The sequence below is a fragment of the Pocillopora damicornis genome, chromosome 3 (assembly GCF_964200805.1).
Source record: "Pocillopora damicornis chromosome 3, jaPocDami1.2, whole genome shotgun sequence".
Lineage (NCBI taxonomy): Eukaryota > Metazoa > Cnidaria > Anthozoa > Scleractinia > Pocilloporidae > Pocillopora > Pocillopora damicornis.
This window is the reverse complement of record NC_142672.1, coordinates 31,181,754-31,203,620: the sequence shown is the minus strand read 5'-3', so window position 1 is coordinate 31,203,620 and position 21,867 is coordinate 31,181,754. Positions and strand designations below refer to the sequence as shown.

At 36.9% G+C, this 21,867-nt stretch overlaps 4 protein-coding genes across 5 annotated transcripts; 3 read left to right on the top strand and 1 right to left on the bottom strand.

The window, feature by feature from the left end:
- The first annotated feature begins 446 nt into the window (after positions 1-446).
- Positions 447-1,991, top strand: LOC149049369 (uncharacterized). Of its 2 annotated transcripts, none has more exons than XM_089200736.1 (3): positions 447-625; positions 1,165-1,224; positions 1,530-1,991. In XM_089200736.1, the coding sequence occupies exons 2-3, from the start codon at positions 1,168-1,170 to the stop codon at positions 1,821-1,823; spliced, it is 351 nt and encodes a 116-aa protein (XP_089056862.1). In that variant the 5' UTR covers positions 447-625; positions 1,165-1,167; the 3' UTR covers positions 1,824-1,991. The 2 variants fall into 2 exon arrangements, with proteins under 2 accessions (XP_089056862.1, XP_089056863.1); XM_089200737.1 differs by having other exon boundaries at positions 455-629.
- Positions 1,992-3,366: 1,375 nt separating this feature from the next.
- On the top strand, positions 3,367-5,276 carry LOC149049368 (uncharacterized). Its single transcript, XM_089199612.1, has 4 exons — positions 3,367-3,417; positions 3,821-3,896; positions 4,245-4,279; positions 4,555-5,276. Exons 1-4 carry the CDS (start codon positions 3,367-3,369, stop codon positions 4,846-4,848), a joined length of 456 nt encoding a protein of 151 aa, XP_089055738.1. The 3' UTR covers positions 4,849-5,276.
- Positions 5,277-5,974: 698 nt separating this feature from the next.
- On the bottom strand, positions 5,975-15,953 carry LOC113680598 (V-type proton ATPase subunit C). Its single transcript, XM_027197634.2, has 15 exons — positions 15,667-15,953; positions 14,079-14,146; positions 13,746-13,797; positions 12,981-13,014; positions 12,319-12,413; positions 11,765-11,856; positions 10,721-10,819; positions 10,512-10,580; positions 9,893-9,985; positions 9,185-9,278; positions 8,827-8,892; positions 8,662-8,693; positions 8,112-8,151; positions 7,691-7,789; positions 5,975-6,879 (listed from the first exon to the last, which is right to left on the bottom strand). Exons 1-15 carry the CDS (start codon positions 15,787-15,789, stop codon positions 6,790-6,792), a joined length of 1,146 nt encoding a protein of 381 aa, XP_027053435.2. The 5' UTR covers positions 15,790-15,953; the 3' UTR covers positions 5,975-6,789.
- LOC113680599 (MOB kinase activator-like 3) lies at positions 15,856-21,725 on the top strand. The gene is made up of 9 exons (XM_027197635.2): positions 15,856-16,119; positions 16,319-16,384; positions 16,510-16,594; positions 17,720-17,813; positions 18,082-18,145; positions 18,523-18,592; positions 19,601-19,716; positions 20,586-20,672; positions 21,054-21,725. The coding sequence occupies exons 1-9, from the start codon at positions 16,045-16,047 to the stop codon at positions 21,081-21,083; spliced, it is 687 nt and encodes a 228-aa protein (XP_027053436.2). The 5' UTR covers positions 15,856-16,044; the 3' UTR covers positions 21,084-21,725.
- Positions 21,726-21,867: the final 142 nt, after the last annotated feature.

The following is a 21,867-nucleotide window of genomic DNA, read 5'->3' as shown; positions in this document are numbered from 1 at the left end:
GCTCTACCAACTGAGCTATGAAGCCACACATTGGGAGCGAGGTCAATTTATTGAGTTCATATCTTCCCGTGCAGTGAAATGATGTGAAGTTTTTATATGAAATAATTCATATTTGTACTGCGGTTGTAGATGAAAGTGAAATGTGATCATCGCAGTAAATTTTCCAATTTAAGCAATTGGAAAGAAGAAGCCTGAAACAACATTCACTGCACGGGAAGATATGAACTCAATAAATTGACCTCGCTCCCAATGTGTGGCTTCATAGCTCAGCTGGTAGAGCATCGCACCGGTATCGCGGAGGTCACGGGTTCGAATCCCGTTGAAGCCCTGATTTTTTTCAGGCTTCTTCTTTCCAATTGCTTAAATTGGAAAATTTACTGCGATGATCACATTTCACTTTCAATCATAAACTGGTAGTAATATAACGGTTGACCGATAGCTTGAGTATACAATGAAACCCCTTTTGTTCGATAGGTAGATGTCTCTTTCACGGCTGGTTGGTCAAGTTTGAGTTCCGGTATTCAACAGAAAGAGGAATTTTCTTTAACGAAAGATTATAAAAACCAACGCTTGTCCTTCAATCAGCAAAGTTGTTGTCAGTAGATGTACACAGAGGAGACCAAGGGTTGGTAAAATATTTGAAAAATTCTGCGCGTATGTTGTCTGTGCTCGACTAAGGCCGGCGACACACCTGAAGATCACGGTGATCAAATCCGCCGCGATCGGCGAAAATTGCATCCGCAAAAAACTTACTCTTCCCTCGTATCAACATCATCTTGATCAACTTCTGATAAAACTGCGGCGATCTCTCTGCAAAATCGTTGTTTTTGGACGTCGAAACAACCTTTCGCCATACATTTCTTACGAGCGAGTTGCAAAGTTTGCTCAGCGGCAATCCAAGAAATCTTTACGCAAACATCAGGATCCGATTACTGGCGACTCTTTCACTGCATTCTGAATCATGTGATCATGAAATCTGTACAAAATTCCAAGTGTTGTTCTACCGTTCTGTGACTCACCTTTCTTGTGAGCGGGAGCCTAGGGAAAGGCTAATATACTAGTTAGTTGGGGTTTGTAGCTGCCTAAAGAGCTAACTGCTGCGGGCCATTGTGGTTCAAGTAAAGATCTCAACAGTTCATTTTGTTTGTTTTTTTTTTTTAATAGATTATGGACAGATACAAGGGACTTATTAGACTGGGTCAACCATTTCCAGATGAACCTGAGGTATACAAAAGTGTGTGTGTGTGTGTGTGTGTGTGGGGGGGGGGGGGGGGTGGGGTGGGGTACCATTTCATTCTTCTTAACTTTGTAAAGAGCAAGCTGGCAAAAATGGTTCGTAGGTTGGATTTCCACTGCTCTTTTTCTCTCCTAGTGCTTACAATCATTCGCTTTTTGTCCGCTGATTCATTTCTGGTTTAAGGGGCTTGTGGCTTTATACGGAATGTACATACCATTCCTGTAGCAAACCGGCACTGTCTTTTGGCCCATGTAGAGATCTTAACAATTTTTTTTTTGCTTTTTGGCGGCAGTCTGATTGCCAGGTTGATCGTGAAGATCGCGAGGAATACAAAAACGGAGAAGTACCGAAATCGTGCACCTTCGAAAACGACACCCAGTATGAAGTGGAGATAACTGATAAGAATGGGACTCGCGTCTTGAAGCCTGGTAAATTAACAACAAACTGCAACATCTCTAACTCCCACGAGATTCTTGTCCTAAAGGTACCGAAGAAAGACATGAAGATCGACTTCCCCTCGAGCAGATTTAATAACTCCACGTACAAAATCAGTCAGATCTTTGCAAATCAAATGAAGAAGAATTAATTCAAGCATCGGTGAACTGGGGTCAGTGCACGTCACCAAGAAACATTACTTTGACTATTTATAATCACGAATTAGTGAAAGAAAAGGCTTTTTTCATTATTGATTTATTGAAACCTCAATGGGTGTGATATGTGCGAATTAGTTAAAAAAGCAAGAGTGAAGATTAATGAACCTATTTTTCTTATTTCATCACAATCACTTTCATTAACCTTTTAAATTAATTAAACCCTAAGAGTGATCAGCACCTAATTTCTCCTTACAATAATACTGCTGAATCACTGACTGAGATCATGAGAATAAAGGAAATGCCTGACAACCTAAGAAGCTTTGATCTCCATATGAATTCTCCTTGTCAGAATCAAAAGAAACATGTAGAGAAGAGTATGGAGAATATGGAAACTGATGTTAGAGTGTAAAGGGTTAAACGAGTACCTTAATGAATATAATCGATTTAGTGCCCAGGGCGCTTATTTACTTTTTGGGATCAATATCAGTATCTGAGCAACGGCCCACCTACCCCTCCCCTAACCCACTCTATCATAGAGCAAGATTTCTATAAAACGAATAAAAAGGGAAGATAAGAAAAATGACGAATATTCCGCGCTCTGTCTCCATAGTATTTAAATATTAATTTATTAAAACCCTCAAGTAGAACCGACGAACTGTCGGTTCAGTCTACAGCTCTTTGGTTCCCAGTCACCTCGCTACTGTTTCGGTCTTTGACAAACGTTTCAGAGTATCATTGGAAAGAGAGAACTCAGAGTCCCAAGTAATGTGAGATTGCAATCGCTTTCATCTACATCTTTTAGTAACGAGCCTAGAAACATAGCCACAACGTCATGGCTAACCAGAAACACAACTAAAGCAACTCGCGAGTTACCTGGCTTCCACTGATTTGGTTCGTTCGTTGCCGTCTATTATTGATTCAGAAACATAGTGACATCATCGTAATCAATTACTTAAAAAAATTAAACCATTCTTAGCTGGATCTGCATCGATTTGGTTCTCTTTCCCCTCTCCATTCCTCGAGTGCAGAACCCGCACATAACCAATCGACCATCGAAAAAAACATCCTCTCCTCTTCAAAATTATGCTACACCTACTTACTAGATACTGCCACAAAAACTGTCTCAGAACTTAATCAGACTTTGGAGCTCGGTAGATTGCGTCAAGCGGACGCAGGCAATAACTCTTAAAAGCCGATGAAAAATTGAAGCCGCAATTAATGTCAAGTTATACTTGGTGTAGTTTCATGCCGGAGCGGATGTTATTTCGATTACCTGTGTGTGACTTGTTCCAAGAAAGTAAAGAATTTCCGTCCTGTCATTTTTCATGCAGATTCCTCATTCCTCGTGTGCCGAACTTAACCTATAAAAAAAACATCCGCTCCTCTTCAAAATGATAATTCACTTACCTTGTATTCTTCACCTGAAACATTACCATTTAAATGGTCTAAGAACCTATGCGTAGTAGTTAAAAGTAGTGTGAGTTAGTCCCCCTCAAAATAAATAAATTATTGAATAAACGAATTTTAAATAGAGAAATGAAACTGCAGCAAGAAAGGGGCAGCCGATCATTGTGTGACGCATTTCCGGTAAATTATGTTAAATTACAAAAGTACAGGAAGTTAGTATGGAATATCACGCGATAACTTCCTACCCCAATCCAGCTTAAGGCCTTTCTTCATCTCTTTACCCCAGTCTTCATTTGTTAACATTCTAGCAGTTATTATAACCGCTGCGAAAAGATTGAATCCTATCGCGCGAAATCACGCGATTCGCGATGAATAAGAAAGTATTCTAATATCGTTGCTTCTGCCTTCTAAGAGTTTAATTGTAATAAGAACGAATCGAAAACCGGTAATAACATGACGGTTGACCGATAGCTTGAGTATATAAAAACCCCTTTTGTTCGATATGTAGACGTTTCTTTCACGGCTGGTTGGTCAAGTTTGAGTTCCGGTGTTCAACAGAGTTAGGAATTTTCCTTAACGAAAGATTATAAAAACCTGCGCTCGTCCTACAATAAGCAAAGTTGTTGTCAGTAGACGTACACTGAGGAGACCAAAGATTGGTAAGATATTTGACAAATTACACCACCCTCCACTCTTTTTTTATGAGAACATCGTGTTTCAAGAACGATGACGCAGAAATTGTTCTAGATGTAAAGAATATGATAAGGACTTACTCAGACTACCCTGACCGAGACTAAGGCCGGCGACACACCTGGAGATTATATTCGCCGATCACGGTGATCAAATCCGGCGCGATTGGCGAAAATTACAATCGCAGTAAAAACTTAATCTTCCCTCGTATCAGCATTATCTGATCAACTTCTGATAAAACTATGGCAAAAGAGCGTAGTAGAAAAGTTGAAGTCCAAGTAAAGATCTCAACAGTTCATTTTGTTTTTTTTTCATAGAATATGGACAAAAAGAAGGTGAGGTATTTATTGAGGTAGTTATTGGGAATTTGACTGTATTTTTACTTCGTCAGAGCGGTCGTAAATATTCCTATACAAACTCTTACATTTTTGCCATGACTCTTATTTCGCAAGATGACCATCTCACAGCTGGGAGCTTGGCCTGCCTGTGTTCAATGTAGCTTTTGTCCGCTGATTAATTACTGGTATAAGGGGCTTGTGGCTGTATGCGGAACGTACCATTCCTGTAGCAAACCGGCACTTTTAGTCTACGTAGAGATCTTAACATTTTTTTCGGTTTGCTTCTCAGCAGCTTCGATGCATTATTGCCGATCGCGTGGAATACGGAGGCGGAACAGAACCGAAATGGTGCACCTTCGAAAACGACACCAAGTATTCAGTGATGATTACTGATAAGAATGGGACTCGAGCCTTGGATCCTGGAAAATCAACAACAAACTACGACATTCCTGCTGGCTCCCATATGATTCTTGTCCTGAAGCTACCGAAGGAAGACAAGAAGATCGACTTCCCCTCGAGCAGATTTAATAACTCTATGCAGAAAATCAGTCAGATCTTTGCAAACCAAATGAAGAAGAATTAATTCAAGCAGTAGTGAACTGTGGTCACTGCATGCCACCAAGAAACATTACTTTGACTATTTATAATCACGAATTAGTGAAAGAAAAGGCTTTTTTCATTGTTGATTTATTGAAACCTCAATGGGTGTGATATGTGCGAATCAGTTAACAAAGCAAGAGTGAAGATAATGGACCTATTTTTCTTATTTTATCCCAATCACTTTCATGAACACTTTAAACCCAAGAGTAACCAGCACTTAATTTCTCCTTACAATAATACTGCTGAAGATTAATGAACCTATTTTTCTTATTTCATCCCAATCACTTTCATTAACCTTTTAAATTAATTAAACTCTAAGAGTGATCAGCACCTAATTTCTCCTTACAATAATACTGCTGAATCACTGACTGAGATCATGAGAATAAAGGAAATGCCTGACAACCTAAGAAAGAAGCTTTGATCTCCATATGAATTCTCCTTGTCAGTACCAAAAGAAACATGTAGAGAAGAGTATGGAGAATATGGAAACTGATGTTAGAGTGTAAAGGGTTAAACGAGTACCTTAATGAATATAATCGATTTAGTGCCCAGGGCGCTTATTTACTTTTTCACCTCGAGGGAGGGCAGTAATTTTAAACAGGCGCTTTATACTAAGGACAGGGCGCTTACCTATTTTTTGAGAAACAGCAGAATGTGCCAAAAAAAACTTCGATGTTTTATTTGAAAAGGACCAAGAAGACTGGAAACAAACTTGTTGTCATTAAATCCTTCATGACTAGAGCAACCAGCCAGGCAATCGTCGAAAAATTTTAAGACAACATCATTCGTCTGAAGGGATTAACTGTTTATTTACATGGAGATCATAGTTTTGCGACGTACAACACTGTTTTATAATTAGGCCTTAGACGCGCAATGAAAAGAAGATGAACCACGGTTGATCCTAATGTTCCAGTACTATAACATTAACATCACTGAAACAGAATAGGGACACTTATTGGAACAGGGGCGCTTATTAACCAAAAAACAAATTCGAGGGGGGTACTTATTAGAGAGGGCGCTTATTGGTACCAGGGCACTAAACCGAATCAGTAGGATAAACAAGTAAATAAATAATAAAAAAAAAAAAAAAAAAAAAAACTGACACTAAATCAGGTGTTGATTTATTTCATTTTATTGTAACGTCACTCATATATATAGGTAGCCTTCCACGGCGATAGATTTAAGTGTTGATCAGTTCGAGGATTTAAATTTGTTTTCGCAAACTATAATACCTATTTGGTAAAAAAATCATTAACATAAATCTGAGTTTAAAAACCAAAAATTTTAACGATGAATAAACTAACGTGTTTTATCAATATGACTCGAACTTTTCGTTACGTTCAACTTTGGCCATGTTTCAGTCCTTATCAAAAGTTCGGGTATAATCAGTGAGCAATTTCAAAACAACACAGCCATCAAGCGTAGGGGAACGTAGGGGCATGCGCGGGGGTTCAATTTTGGCCTCTCGCGCACCAATTTCCGTCCGCGCAAAATTTGAAAGGAAAGCATCCCACACAACCACTTTCCTGCAAGGTAAGTGAAAGACAATTGAACGTTCATATAGATCTCTAAAAGGAAAAAAAAGTTGGGGAAAGGAAAACTAAGAGAACTAACAAACTCAAAGCTTATTCAGGTATGGGTTGTTGATCTGCCATTCTGTTTTGAGCTTTACTGTACACATGGGAAATCATTTTAATCGTAAATAATCTCGCTTGTAGAGAGCGACCCTCCTACTTACACTAATATTGTATTTACATCTCAATTTTTTTCATAATTTTTAAAGGCAAATTTGGAAGTAATATTATCGAAAGACACTTCTCCGACTATTCCCGATGATCCTTTGCCATGTCGCTTTCATTCGGTCAAAAATTACAATATTCTTGAAGATTGATAAAATGAAACAATTCTTAGTGGCTGACGATCTTTACCGTTCAATAAGATCTAATTTAATTTGATAAAACACGTATGGATAATACTCCTGATGCGCAAGGCTGAGACCTGGGATCTCAAGACTCTGTAAAACAAGACACAAATGTTTTATGAGTAGGGTTATCAACTGAGTTGATCACGTAAATTCGCCAACGTTAGAGTTTCAAAGCTGACGTTTCGAGCGTTAGCCCTTCGTCTTCGTCTTCGCTCTGACCAAGGGCTGACGCTCGAAACGTCAGCTTTAAAACTTTGAAACGGCGGCCAATTTACGTTATCAACTCAGTTAATCATACTAAATTACCTTGTTATACTTTCCTGCCAACGTAGCAGCACAGTTTCTTTAGAAACTACCCTCTTCATTCGTTTATGAGTGGGGTTAGCTTGCCAGCTGGCTCTCTTTATTAGCGCATTTCTTCACTCACGGGAAGATTTGAGACGAGCCGGGGAGAGGTTTGCTGGGGTCTGCACCTAGCAATGCTCTCGCCGGCTCGCTTTCTTCAAGGAATCGGACTTTCTTTCGGGCTAAGAAACGCTCGTGTTGCAGCGCTGACGTGAGCTTGTTCCCAGGTTATGAGTGGGTATAAGACATGGTGTCTAGGTGCTACCGCACTGACCTCTGAAGCAAAAGGTTCGAGTGGGAGTACTGAAAAGATTGTTGCGCTGGACATTGTACTCTTATAGAGCCACCATCTACCCAGGAGTGCAAATGGCATCAGTAAGCTCTCAGGAAAACATAACGGACTACTGTGGGATAACCTGCAATGGACTGGGATCCTATCCGAGAGGAGAAGCAATTGCACAACAACAAGTTGCCTCAACCTGGGTGAGGTTAAGATTGGGTCCAATTGAGAGTGCAACGATAAGGTATGATAAGACAAACACGTGATCGTACATACATTGGCGTCATACATGCTGGAACTGAATCCTTGGTTATCAAGATGTTGATAACATGTGTCCAACATATCCTTTATCTTCTTATATGTCTTCTTTGATGGCTGTTAGAACAACAACAACAACAAAAGAAATAAAAGGCAAACTGGAATCAAGACTATTGAATGAAGGGAAAAGTTTCACGAGCGGGCTCCAAGAAAACACAAATCTGAGTCTGATCGTAGGTAATAAGCGAGTCTTATTGTAGCTTGGTGAATAAGTCAGTGTTGAAAGTGTTATGGGCCACGGTTGGCATTACAGAAGAAGGAAGAAATGTTGGTCTACAAAACATCAAAACATTGCAAATCGCCGTGAAAGACCCCTCTTTCGCTAAAAAAAAAAGCTTGCGCATTTCGGAATAATACGCTTGATTCGAACAAACTTTACCTGTAGTAACATAGCCTGGAAGTTCACGGGCAAACCATATCTGAAAACCAGTGGAAGAAAATGGATTAAATTAGGGTTACTGTTCAAACTGCAGTTGACAATTTACCAACATCGGTTCTCTAACTTGTGTTACAGGGGCCTCTGGTGCACTCTCTCAACTGGCATCTGAACTGACCAAAGAGTAATTTCTCCTCACAATGGTTAAGGTCTATCAGGCAGACATGCGACAGGTATTGAATGAAATTATAACAAAAGGATGTTGTCTGATTAAACACCAGATTCTCACAACCAATATTGTAAGAGATTTATGGCAGTAAGTGGAGAGAATTAATACTGAAATATTGTAAGTGATAGGCATTCACAGCCAAGCTAGGCGGGAAAATCAGCCAAGAAGTCTCAAATTGAATTATCCTTTGTTAAGTGATTCAGTACTTGGTTCGGCTCTTGAAGAGTTCTGTATCCCGGTTGGGTCTCAGTGACGAATCAAGAATTTCATGGCGATAGGAACAACCTGCAAGGCAGACTGTACTATATATCATTTTTAGCTCACCTTAAAACTGACTCCACAAACACACGAAGGGCCTGCGATAAAGACAAGCATGTATGATTGTATTAGTTTTCGTTTTGCGACAATCAATTGATCTGGGCTCTAACCGTTGCTGTCTAACTTTACGAGTTACTTCACCGTAATGAAAATTCGTAGCAAAGCCCATACCTTAACGTGAATCCACGCAATGAAAGAGTCACTGAAGTTAACTCTGAGCCACCTCACAAGCGGACCCTAGGAATGTGAATAAAATAATCAATATAATAAATGATACATTTACCACTACGCAAAAAAGTACTGTCTGTTCAAGAACAATCGTTGGTCGCCTGATTCACTCACAATCTCTCCCTAACGAATCAGAGTAAAAAAAGAACTCCTTAAACTCATCACGTGCGAGGACAGACCCAATTGTTTCTACATGCGCTTGTCTTCCCACGCTTGGTGCCGCCCGCCGCACGTCTTCTTTTCGGATTCTGATTGGTTAATGAGTAAGCATTTAGTGGTGTCTTTACGCCACGTAACTTACAAACTGCTTCTTCTTGTCTGATTCCAGTTTTGTGATTTCGTTTTTTCCTGCTTCAAGAGCTTGTTCATCATACACAAATTCTCGAACTAAAAATCTAAAGGAACAAAAATTTATGTCAAAATAAATTAACAAACAAACAAAGAGGTTAAACGTAACTTGAAATGTTAAGTTTTAAACGTCCTTAACTCAACGAAAATGGAATTTATTCTAACCGGTAATTAAAATATAACTCTTCTACCACTTCTATTTATTTTCAATCATTTATTCATCAATGAAAAGCATAATGCTCTCAAAACTTATTATTTTCCTTACTGTCATTATTTTCATTATCAAATCTTACAGTCAGTACTATAGACTTTCTCTTTTGAGGAGTTCAACCCAATGTCCTCATCAAGGCTTTAACCCTTTACACCCTAGCATCAGAGTAAATATTTCCCATACTGTTCTCTCTACATTTACTGTGGTACTGACGAGGAGAATTTTTTTAACAATTAAGAGCTCCTTCAGTTGGTGATCACTTCCTATATTCCCATGACTATGGTGTTTAATTCAGCAGTGATACTGAAAAGAGAAGTAAAATGCCAATCACCTTAACTGAATGTTCAATAGAACCTTGCAACAATAAACCTTTACTTTCACTGTATAATTAATTTTTAAGTACAATAATTTTGAAATAGAACAATTTAATCATCAACTAATGAATTGTACTTTTTGTCTCTTGCATGAAGTTTAAATTCATCTACAACTTTCTTGAACAGAGTGACAGTGTACAGCCCATGATCATTGTCTTCATAAACCTGCCTAAAAACCAATGAAGAAAAAAACAAAACTAAACCAAGGTCAATTAAAAAAAACCTGAGTACTTTTGGTACTATGAGAAGTGTTGAAAGTGTGCCTAGTTTCCCAGCCCCTTGTCTGTGTAGTGTTCTCAAACTTTTGCAAACTCGGAGAGAAACTCAAAATGGCTGAATGCTTTTAAACTAAAAAAGGTTATTGAATTTTTTTTGCATAATAACATGGATTATCAAACACTGTGTCTATGTTACCTGCATTGGACTTTGGCTTTGGCAGATAACTCAGACCTAGGTATTGATAATTCATGACAGCATGGTCAACCTCAACCAATAATTGCTTATCATTCCCAAACATATGCAAAATTTCTCATCACAAAGTGACTAGGAGTGAACCTTCTTGAATCAAGACATCCTTAATCACAGCTGAATTTGAGATTGTTGAGTTTGATACCATATATGTACATCTTTGCAGAAACAGACAGTAGTTAATCTGAACACCATACTTTATAATTAGTGACAGTTATCAGACTCACTTTGAGGATTCCGGAACAACCATATCTGTAATTTTCCAATAAACTCTCTCCCATTCAGAGGTAAGGGCCCTTGGATAAAAATCAAACCATAATTATTTAGCCTACAGTAATTCAAGACTGTGACTGAAAATTTATGTGATGTGCATGTACTTCCTTTCACATACAATATAAAATAATTATTTCTTAAAAACCAAGACAATATAACATACTTGGGAACAACCACTAACTGTGTGGTAAGATATTCTGAGTCCAAAACAAAATCTTCCTTCTTCACCAAGTCACCTAAATTTCTTGTTAACAAGCTTCCCCTATCAAGAGATAAAAATATCTTTTGTTAATTCAGTAAAAACATTTATGATTTGATGTTTTCTAAAGCATGATTTTTTTCTTTTCTCAGGACCGAGTAAGGGAAAACCTGCTAGCAAATGGGCGTAAGTATGAAAGTTGTACTTGTATAGATAGTTGCTGTGTGGATATAGATTTAGTTGTTGCGTCCTTTTTGATTTGGTTCTGTGACTAGTTTGTCTGTTTCTTTTCTACTTCAATTAACAGATGTTGAATGATTTAAATTCATTATCTTGATTGAAAGGTCAAAGTAACAAACACTATACTGTATAATTTTGAACAGCTCCATCTAAAGAAAGGGGTGTGTGTGTGTGTGTGTTGGGGGAAGACAAGGAAATGTTTTGCTGGAAGATACATGTATTTTTATGCATACAATAGTCCACAAACTATGGCAACTTCATTATTAGAAATTTACATAAAGAGCAAATTCACTCTTATACGTGCATTATGCCTAAGATCTTTAACACTCCATGCTGGCCCCATTCCAAACAGAAGCCATTAAGATCATGTCATGAAGAAAACTATCAGTTATGGGTTGATTTATTCAAAGCTTCCATGATCCCACCCCAAGCATTTCAACTTTTGAAGATTGGTTTTTCCATATTCCTGCACCCTGAGGCCAAAATTGCACTACCCAAGTGCCAGATTTGATTGTCCATTTTTTGTAAAAGACAACATCAGCTACGATAACCATGACTTTCCAATAGACCTTTTCTTCTGAGCCATTTGCTTTCAAAGTGAACTTTTCATCCCTAAACACCTCCATGTTTATTCTGCTGGACCTACTTGACAGTTATGGTTCAAATTTCCCCCAACCCCCAAACTGTACCTGTCCTGATGAACAGAACATGTAATACCTACAATTGTAACAGGAGGATGAGCTTAATTCTTAATTCTTCCACACTTACGTAGCTTTTCTTTCCAGTGAAGCCAAGGTTCCACGGATGGCATTGTAAGCAGATGCTTTGCTCTTCAGGTCATGTTCAATCTGTGTTATTTGCTGCAGTTTGTTAAATAACATTATAAACAATTAATTCAAAAGCAAAATAATTATTTGTCAGCAAAATCAAGATGAGCTCACTAAGAAGCTAACTGTCTTTGTATCTTTCAGTTGACAAGCTTGGGAGCAGGGAAGCTCACAAAGTGGAGAGAAAGGCAGGTGAAAATACAATTTTTACTTATATTAAAGGTTTTTTCCTTAGTTTGTCTTTTACCACTGGTAACTCTAAAACAATTGGTATTTGACCCAAAAACTGTTGAACCCACTGATCTCAAAGAGACACTAGTTCTTATTCCTCTTACTTTGTACAATTTCATCACTGAATCAAACATAAGGTCACAAGAATAAAGGAAATGAGGGAAGGAGAAAACACAAATTCTCCTTGTCATCACCTTAAGAAATGTATAGAGAACAGTATGGAGAATATGCTTACTGATGTTAGGGTGTTAAAGGTTGACAAACCTTGCTTATAATCTCTGTTAAGTTCCTCAGTGATTGTTTGGTGGGGTATTTTGCAGTATCCCACTGGAACTTTGTTACAAAGTTAGACAGGTCCTCTGCCAAAATGAAAACAACTTATTGAGTCAGTCTAAAATATAGCAGTGCGCAGTCTACAATGTGATAATGAAAAATCAATATTAACAATAATCTTGATTTCATTGTCAAGGTGCTTTCACATAAGATTGTGAAAAGGTAAAATACAATTAAACTACACTTGAAAACAACTTGTTGATGATAAAGAAGAAATGGAAAGAGACAAGCTTGAACCAGACCATGTCAAGGTTCTGAGCTTGTATAATTCATACACTCTATTTGATGGTTTGATGTACAGTTGAGTATCCTACGCACAGATATTTTGCCTGTATCTCATGTAACTACACCATTACAAAATTCTATGAAATACATGTGCATCATATTTTGACCAGGGATGATAAAAATATCAAGTGAGGATTTGTTTGTTACTTTGACCTTTTAATCAAGATAATGAATTTACATCATTCATCTGTTAATTGAAGTATAAAAGAAACAGACAAACCAGTCACAGAACCAAATCAAAAAGGACACAACAACTAAATCTATATCCACACAGCAACTATCTATACAAGTATAACTTTCATACTTACGCCCATTTGCAAGCAGGTTTTCCCTTACTCGGTCCTGAGGAAAGAAAAAAATCATGCTTTAGAAAACATCAAATCATTTCCATTTGATGTTATTTTTTTTTTTTATCTTAACAATACAAGAGAGGTAATTAACCCTTTAACTCCCAAGATCTGATTGTCAATTCTCCCCTCTAGCTATTACACATTTCCTTGTGGCTTGATTATGAGAATTAGGTGTTCAATCAAAGTAATAAATTCTATCTGATGAGTTTGAGTGTTCTCATGACCTGTTTGCTGTGTAATGTATCAATACTATAGGGAGAATTTACATGGTAATCACTTCTGGGAGTTAAAGGATTAATAGCAAGATACCATTCCATAATAATGTTGAGTTCATTCATTAAATTGACCAGAACATTTTGTTAATACTATTTTTGAACTTCTTGTCCTTTGAAGTTATAGTAATTTTAGTCTCAAAGACCCTGGAATTTTTCAATGGAAAGTGGTATCACCTGACTAGCACCATGTGATTTTAATAACAGTAGCTAGTTAAGCATTGAAATAATTTTTCATAAAAAACAAAGCAAAGAAGAAAAAAAAAATATTACTGGCAGCCAAAATTTTAAGGGTTTACTCTATCTATATGGGAAGAACAATGGTGTACTAACTAATTACATGTACTAACTTTCAGAAGTCATAATGTGGCTATTTGTCATCATGAATAAAGCTTGTTGTTTGGGAAAGTGGTGAAGATAAAAGTTAAAGTATACATCTTTATATATGTACCTGATGCTCTTCTAGTACATCACCCATATAGTGTGCTAACTTGCGCGTCACACTACAAATAACAAAATGATTCAGTGACACTGGATACTGGACAGCATGATATCAAATCACATTTTCTGAATATATTTGTATCTCATTTTTGTCACTTTCTTCTACAGAATCAAACACTTTGCCTCTTTCTCCCTAGTTTCCTGAAATGTTAATCTTTTTGGCTACCAAATTGTTTCTTGTGGCCATTGCATGATTTCAGTTGTCAAATAGCGACTTTGAAATAGTTGAGCTGATGTAGAGTGCTGATGTGTCTGTAGAGCAATCATAAAATCAAACTCATACCTTTCAACAAAACCATCCAGTTTTCCTAAATCATCTGATAACCCCACAAGTGTATCCAAAGTTCCAACCTGGCAAAAGAGGGATAGGAATTGATGTCCCTCCCCAAACAAAAAAATTCACCATAACAAAATAGTTATAATAACTTTGATAATGTCTTGATGCGAGCTGGGTACGACACTGGTATGTTATGGATCTAACTCCACTTAAAACTGGGAAATGGTTGTTTAACTTTTAAATTAAATTTCCTTGATAATGTTTTTCAGCAAATTGATAAAATTAGGCTAATGTTGCCAGCTAAAGAAAGGCAGACTAGCCAGTAATTCTGGCCAGCTTACAGTTTTCACTGGTAGCTCTGACTGATACATTAAGCAAATTATGCTCAATGAGTACTAAAAATTATAATGATATCAATAAGCAAGGTATGAACAGATTATAAATTATAGACTTAGGGTTACTGTCAAAAATCCTATGTGTATATGAGCTAATTAAAAGAATTCATGGAAAACTATACATCAATGTAAAGCTTATAAAGTATACATTGGGAAAATAACAAAAGTTTTCACAGATTTTGTATTGGAAAGTATGCACAAGCCTTTAAGGACAAAACTAACTGTGTTTGCTTCACTGAATTGCCAGCCTCTGCGTTACCACAGACATCCAAACAAACTAGACTCTAGCACTCAGGCCTTTTCTCTGTTCCTACTGATTCCTGAGAAAATCTATTTTTCTTGCAACAAATTAAACTTTGATGTTCACTCTAATTAAAGAGCAAGAAAATGACATTTTGAAAATTTTGACCAGATTTTGTTAAAATTCCAAAGGTAAAATGCAAACCACTTTGCTATGCACATAGTACAGTGGAGTAGAAGCAAACAGTTAAGGATAAAGAAAACCATGACAAAACTATCGATTACCTTAAGGACTACTGTTATAACTTGTTTCTCCATAGAAACCAACCAATTTAGTGACAGAGTATAGGGTGAGAACCTGGACAACTCCACAGGTGTTACCATTACAAGTGTTTCCAAATTTAAGTGTGATGTAATAATTATGAAAATATTGGTTTTTTTGTGTTGAGGCATTATAATTAAACCTCTGAACCAATTGAAGCAAGATTTCTGTTTCACTCCTAAATTACTTTATGCATATTATTCTGTCACCCTTTTTTTCAGTTTGCGACTGCTGTTGTCTATAGGATCGAACCAAGAAAGTCCTACAGTTCAGTAAGTTGTCATCCAGTAATAGAAGATAAAACAAGTACGAGTTATTGAGTTTCAAGATGAATACATGACTACACAAAACCAAGTTTATTATAAAACAGACATTGCTATAAGACAGAGAAGACGCCTGATCAATTAAAATTTATTTGAAGGGAGGAACTTACATAGCAAAACTTTACATGTAGAAAAAGAATCGCGATCGCCAATAAAAGAATCCTTAATAAATATGCGACTAAAGACTAGAAAGCCTTCATTACCAGTCAGAAAAACTGAAGATTTACAATATATAAGCATACTCGCTGCAATTGTGGCTTCTTTTCGACGAATTTTTCAATGCAATCAGCGAGATCAGATCATCACGATCATACCTTGAGCTCTGGAAGCTGAAGAGAAAACACTGGCGTAAGTCCAGTCATTCTGCTTTTCAGGTTTGTGTAAGTCTGCTGTGGGGTTTTATCACCCGGAGCAGAAATCAACCAATACTCTGCCATCCTGTAGACCAATCTTGTCCAAATCTAGGCAAGAAAATCAAGCATACACGTATTTCAGAGAGCAATTCCCTTGCTTCCCTCTAGCACAAGTTGTAGCAGAATTGAGAAGGTTCGCGCATGACTGTCATTTTCTTGAACGCTGGCTCGTATTTTATTTGATTTATGACGACTTTCTGAAATTCGATCGATTAATGATTTCAATTTGCCTTTATATGGTAAGAGTAAAATATTACATAGTGAAGAGACTTCCGCTGAATGAGGAAAGTAAAAGGACTCCATCCCCCCTCAATGGCTGCCAAGGGTCTTTCCCACTTTTTCCAGAAGGATAAGGTAATTTTTTGTTATTTGCACCATCTCATGTCATTTCAAATTGAGTTGAAAGTTCGTTAAGTTTCCGCCTCCTTGATATTACAAGTGTTTGTTTTGCTTCTGTGGGACGATTTTGCAGTAATAGTGAGAGATCGTGTAGATCGGACTCATTTCGTTCTCGTGCTTACATCTTGTTTAATCAATCATTTTTATCTTTTAGACGTTCCGTCCCAAAAGAAAACTTGAAGAAGGAACATTACGTTATGAACTTCACAAACAATCCAAGGTTCGTTGATATTGAAACTGAACATACCATGTAGTTTGACTCTGCCGTCATGTTTATTTTAGTGAACCTTCGAAAATGCTGAAGCTGTTGCGTTAAGTATAACTAAACATGTTTGTCTTTGAAAGGCTTCATTGCACTCTGGAATCAATTTGAAAGAATGCGTGAAACTCCCAGATGATGAAGATTTGAACGACTGGGTTGCTGTTCACAGTAAGTTTATAATTATCGCGTTACGGGTTTTTTATCAAACTTTCACATCTTGTTTAAACAATCCTCCTGAGATAATGCTCTTCATTTAAGATAATGCTTGATAAACTTCATCTTCAGATACCAAACTTAATCTGATTGCGGATGTACGTGTGCTGTGGTTGAAGTTAATTCAGTGGAACCGACTCTTTCTAATCAGCACATTAGGATACAGTTGCTGTGATTATTTTTTCACTTTTAAAAAAAAAATGTTTTCCTCCTCTTTTCTTAACTTTCCTTATTTTTTCTATGATTGCTGTACTTCTTGACGAATGTAACATGGTAGTAGGTTCTTTCTTCAATGCTTTGATTGGACACAGCACAAGTGCAAAACTGTTAAGAGGCCGAATCAAGGTTATGATGGTTGAGGAGAGCTGGTCGTACTTTCAACAATTATGCATGTTTGAAAAACATCTGCCATGCAATATCATCAAAAATCACAAATCACCTCACAATCTGAATCTACTCAAAATTGGGCATGTTAGTTGGTGATGGTTTTTCAGTTTGATCCAAGCTCAGATACAGTGCAGTGTAGTTTCTTTGTCAGCAACTGTCATGGGAAAAAATAGACAGCCAAAATTGTGGTAATAATTGTATCATTTTGAAGTAGAAAATGAGGAATAAAGATAATAGATATGGGGAAAAACTGAAAACATGGCTTCTGTAAGCAAGAGATGGTATCCAAATGTTTTATTGAAGAAGACCATTTTTTTTCACTGAGTAATGGTGGCAAAGTCAGGAAAAATTTAGGAGAGCAAGATATTCAAATAGCAAGCTTCATAAATAAATTTGGGAGAAGGCTAAGCACCATTTAGCTGCATTTGTTTAGTGCATTTCATTATTTCAGCAAACTATATCATCATAATCTGCAACTGTGTTGCATCTATTGCAAAACATGATATTTAAAAAAAATATGATATTTCAAAAAAAGAAAATTGTGCCATAATTACGTGGTAATGATAGTTTGCCACTCCAAATTAAAATTCATGATATTCTAATGATATTAGAATATGGTGAATTTTAATTCGGAGTGAAAAACTATCATTACCATGTAATTATGGCATAATCTTCTTTTCTTTTTTTACACAGTTGTAGATTTCTTTAATCGCATTAACTTGATTTATGGAGCAATTTCTGAAGTCTGCACTGATGAGAGTTGTCCAACCATGTCTGGAGGAAAAAGGTGCATAGTGTACTGTATTTAAAAAAATACTGTGGTCTGCTTAGGTCTTCCATAGCAATTACCCTATGACTTTCAAGACCTGATTCATATTTTCTTGTAAATCAGGCACAAAAAATTGATGTTAGATCAAAATAACAACTTTTACATGATAAATGTAAGTATTCTCATCACTCACCTTTTTTGCTGGACACTGCATTGATATTATAGGGAGAAGTTACATGTTAATCTCATCTGGAAGTTGAAGGGTGAATATTTTCTTTTCCTCCAGGTATGAGTACCATTGGTGTGATGGAGACAAATATAAAAAACCAACTTCAGTTCCAGCACAGGAGGTACATGTATTTGTGTTACCAATTGCATTGTATTTACTTAAACTTGAGGTGCTTGGACAATGAAAACCAATCAGAGTGTAGAACTAAAATAATATATTCCAACAGTACAAATTGACCATCAGTGGAAAGTTTTGGTCTGAAACATTGAAATCTCCCTGCACATAATGACTAGTGATAGTGCCACAATTACAGTGTTGGTGAGCTACCATGTTTAACCCCAGATATCCTAAAATTGAGAACTTGCACACTGATATAAGGTTGTGAATGGTTAAATTTTTTTTTGAAATCCTAGTCACTTTTTCAAACCCAGCATTGATGAGAAGTTTCTATACATGTTGATTAATTGTGTTATACATTTTTGTTTGTTTTTTGTTCAGTATATCTCCTTGCTGATGGATTGGGTGGAGAGCCAAATTAACAATGAGGATATATTCCCAATTGATAAAGGTACAGCAACAGACCATTTGCTTGTTGCAATGTTTGTCCTGCAGAAATAATAATAAAGATGTGATCATAGGCAGTGGATAAACAATCCTCCAATCTTGGCTACCAAATTAGCATTTGCTCATCCACTCTGACAAAGGGAAAATGCTCGAAACATTAGCTTTGAAACTCCTTACAATGGCTAATTTACATCATCAACTCAGTTGTTAATACCAAATTGCCAAATTAACACACTGCAATTATAGTATTTTTCATTTTGACTGGCTTTACATCTTTATTTCATCTCTGACACCTTTTGACAACAGTGTGTAATTAACAATTGGTTCATACGTTGACATGCATTCATCGAGATATGAAGCACACGGGAAGTTTAGAGAACAAGAAAGATGCGTAAGAGTTGCTGGAGGCATAGCTGAGAGCAACTCTAGCTTCTTAAGTGCTCTTCAAACTTCCCAAGTGCTTCATATCTTGATGAACACACAGCTGACGTATTCACTAATTGTTTTATAACATTTTCAACCTGATGGAAAATGTTTTTTCTTGAGGGATTTGTTTGCTGATGTCATGAGCGTGCACAATAGGAATATGAAGCACACTTGTGCAATTGAATTTGATCAGACAAATTTACTAGCTATGTTATAATGTCACTTTGTAAATAGATTTCTGCAAGCAATTTACATGTTTCCTAATGTTGGAAAAATGTCCTCCCTCCTTCAAACCCTTTAGATTAAGAACATTGATAATTGGTTATAACTGAAACTTAACTACTGTAGCTTGATGTTATAAATATATCTACGCCTGAATTTGCCCAAAAGAAATAAGCAAGAGGGTAACACTTAGTTCTCCACAGGTCCCTGGAGGTTTTATACAAGATTCCAGACATTTTTGTCAATTTGATATCCTGTACAGCTTTAAAAAAAATATTCAACTTGTTGCACAGGGGAATGAACAATGCAATTTGCAGACAATGGACAAAAATACATCTAATTTCCAATGCTGTGGTAATTTCAGATGTTCCATTTCCAAAAACATTTCTTCCAACTTCCAAGAAGATCCTTACAAGACTCTTTAGGGTGTTTGTTCATGTTTACATCCATCACTTTGACAAAGTACAATCCTTAGGAGCTGTAAGTACATCCAGTTATCACATTGCACAATAAATATTTAAAGGCCAACTGCATTGAGGGTATCAGTACCTACCATGAAACATGTAACCCAAATATTGGTTTCGCATGCTTCTCCTGTTTTCCTGTCTTTATCCTCCCTCTTGTTTTTTGTTTTTGTTTCCTCCATTTCATAACCTCATCTGTTTTATTTTTGCCTCTGATCTACTTTCATGTTTTGTTCATTTCTCATATTTCATTCCTCTCCTCTTCTGATTTCTCCTCATAACTTTAAATGTGCATCAGACTGTACTTCATAGTCATCCTGCACTCAGTTGTAATTCATTAATAATAATAACAGGGATGTAGATAATAGCTGGAAGCTGGGAAAATTACCTGGCTGTGAACGCGATTTTTCCGGCTGTGAAGCACTACTTCTTTCTCCAAAATATTTTTAAATGTTGTCAGAAGATTGTTATCTATTTATTTCATTTGTTTACACCTTTAAATCTAAGTACAGCATGCCAAAGGCACGCTAGAGTGGGCCCTCGTCCCAAATACCCACCTATCATTGCAAGATTCCCACCTGTTAAAAACTTAAGCTACATCCCTGAATAATAATAATAATATAACATATAATGGTGTTAATAACTGCAACAACATCTATTATAATTAACCAATGAATCAAACACTCTAAATAGTTATTAGTGGTTAAAATCCCCCGGAAAAGAGAGTTGACCAGTTGCCAATTTAAAAAGCACTGCCTAGTACATGTAATAAGGTAGATTGCTGGAACCAGAATCTCCAGATTGCATGTACAGTACCTTAGTTGCTCCATTAACTACCTTTATCAGAATGCTGAAAAGGGCTTGACTATCAAAGTTTTCTTCCAGGAAGCTCACGTAAACCAGTGTTACAAGCATTTCTATTATTTTGTTACTGAGCTTAACCTTGTGGACAGAAAAGAATTGGAGCCTTTGGTAAGTGGACTGTGACTGTTTGTGACACAGCCAACTAGCACCTTAGGGGAATGGGGATGACTCTCATTGAACTTGTTGAGTGATTTGCATCTAATTTCTCCTTATTATATCAAACATTGATTAAAGCCAAAAGAATACAGGAAATGAAGCTCTTGATTGTTACACAAATTCTCCATGTTGGCACCCTAGGAAATGTTAAGCGAACTGTAGGGAGAATATGCATACTGATGTTGGGGGTGTAAAGGGTGAATTCCATCAATTTGAGTGTAGCTCTGGATGGACTGCAATTGTTGAACAGTGTTTCATGAGAAAGATGCTTGACTCTTCCATTACCTTCAATTCTCTTCGCTTATTTTTTGTTCATTTATTTTTTGTTTGCAGAAAGCAATGACTCAGAAGCTGTGTTCCTGACATGAAGGAATATATTTGAGACTATTATTAGTTGTTTGTAAATAGAATACACGTTTCTAAGGTCGCAATGATAATTCCCCACTGTGAAGTATTCGACCTTTTCCAGGCTTCAGTTGGTTAAACGGAGCGAAGTCGTTAAAGACGCGACATAAACGGAAGAGCGAAATGGAGGGAGGCCTAGGTCGGTTCGCGACCCGATCCAAGCTTCCCTCGTTCCTTTACTCCCCCGCTACTATCGTGCCGGTTACCATCAGGCTTTGTGTTACTAACTAAACGGCTGGAACAGGCTATGAAGTATTTAATGAAGTCAAAATTACGCTTTCATATGAAAATGAGCTTTTAATATGCATGCATATTTTCATAGATTGAAAATTATATCATCTTCTATCAATGAATACATTCTTACAAATTTGATAGTCAGTTGTTTATAAGAAAATCTGGATTACGAAGAAACAGTATTAAGCATTAATAAAGATTACCTTGTTACTAATTTTCAGGTGGCAAGAATTAGGTATATCAGCGTATGTTGATTCTTTATGAAAGCTGGAGAAAAGTTTCTAACTATTTTCAGATTTTGTACTTTCATTAAGTGTCGAACTTTCTCAAGGGTGATTCGTTAAATAAAACCTTACTCCACCTCCATTGATTGCTTTAGATAACCGGATATTGTATAATAGTTTTTAAAAGGCTCACTCCGAGATCGGGCACTACTAGTGCATTCGAAGAACCCTTTCTGCGTCAGACTACGAGCCGAGACTGCGAGCTGTTAGGCCTCTACTCTTCC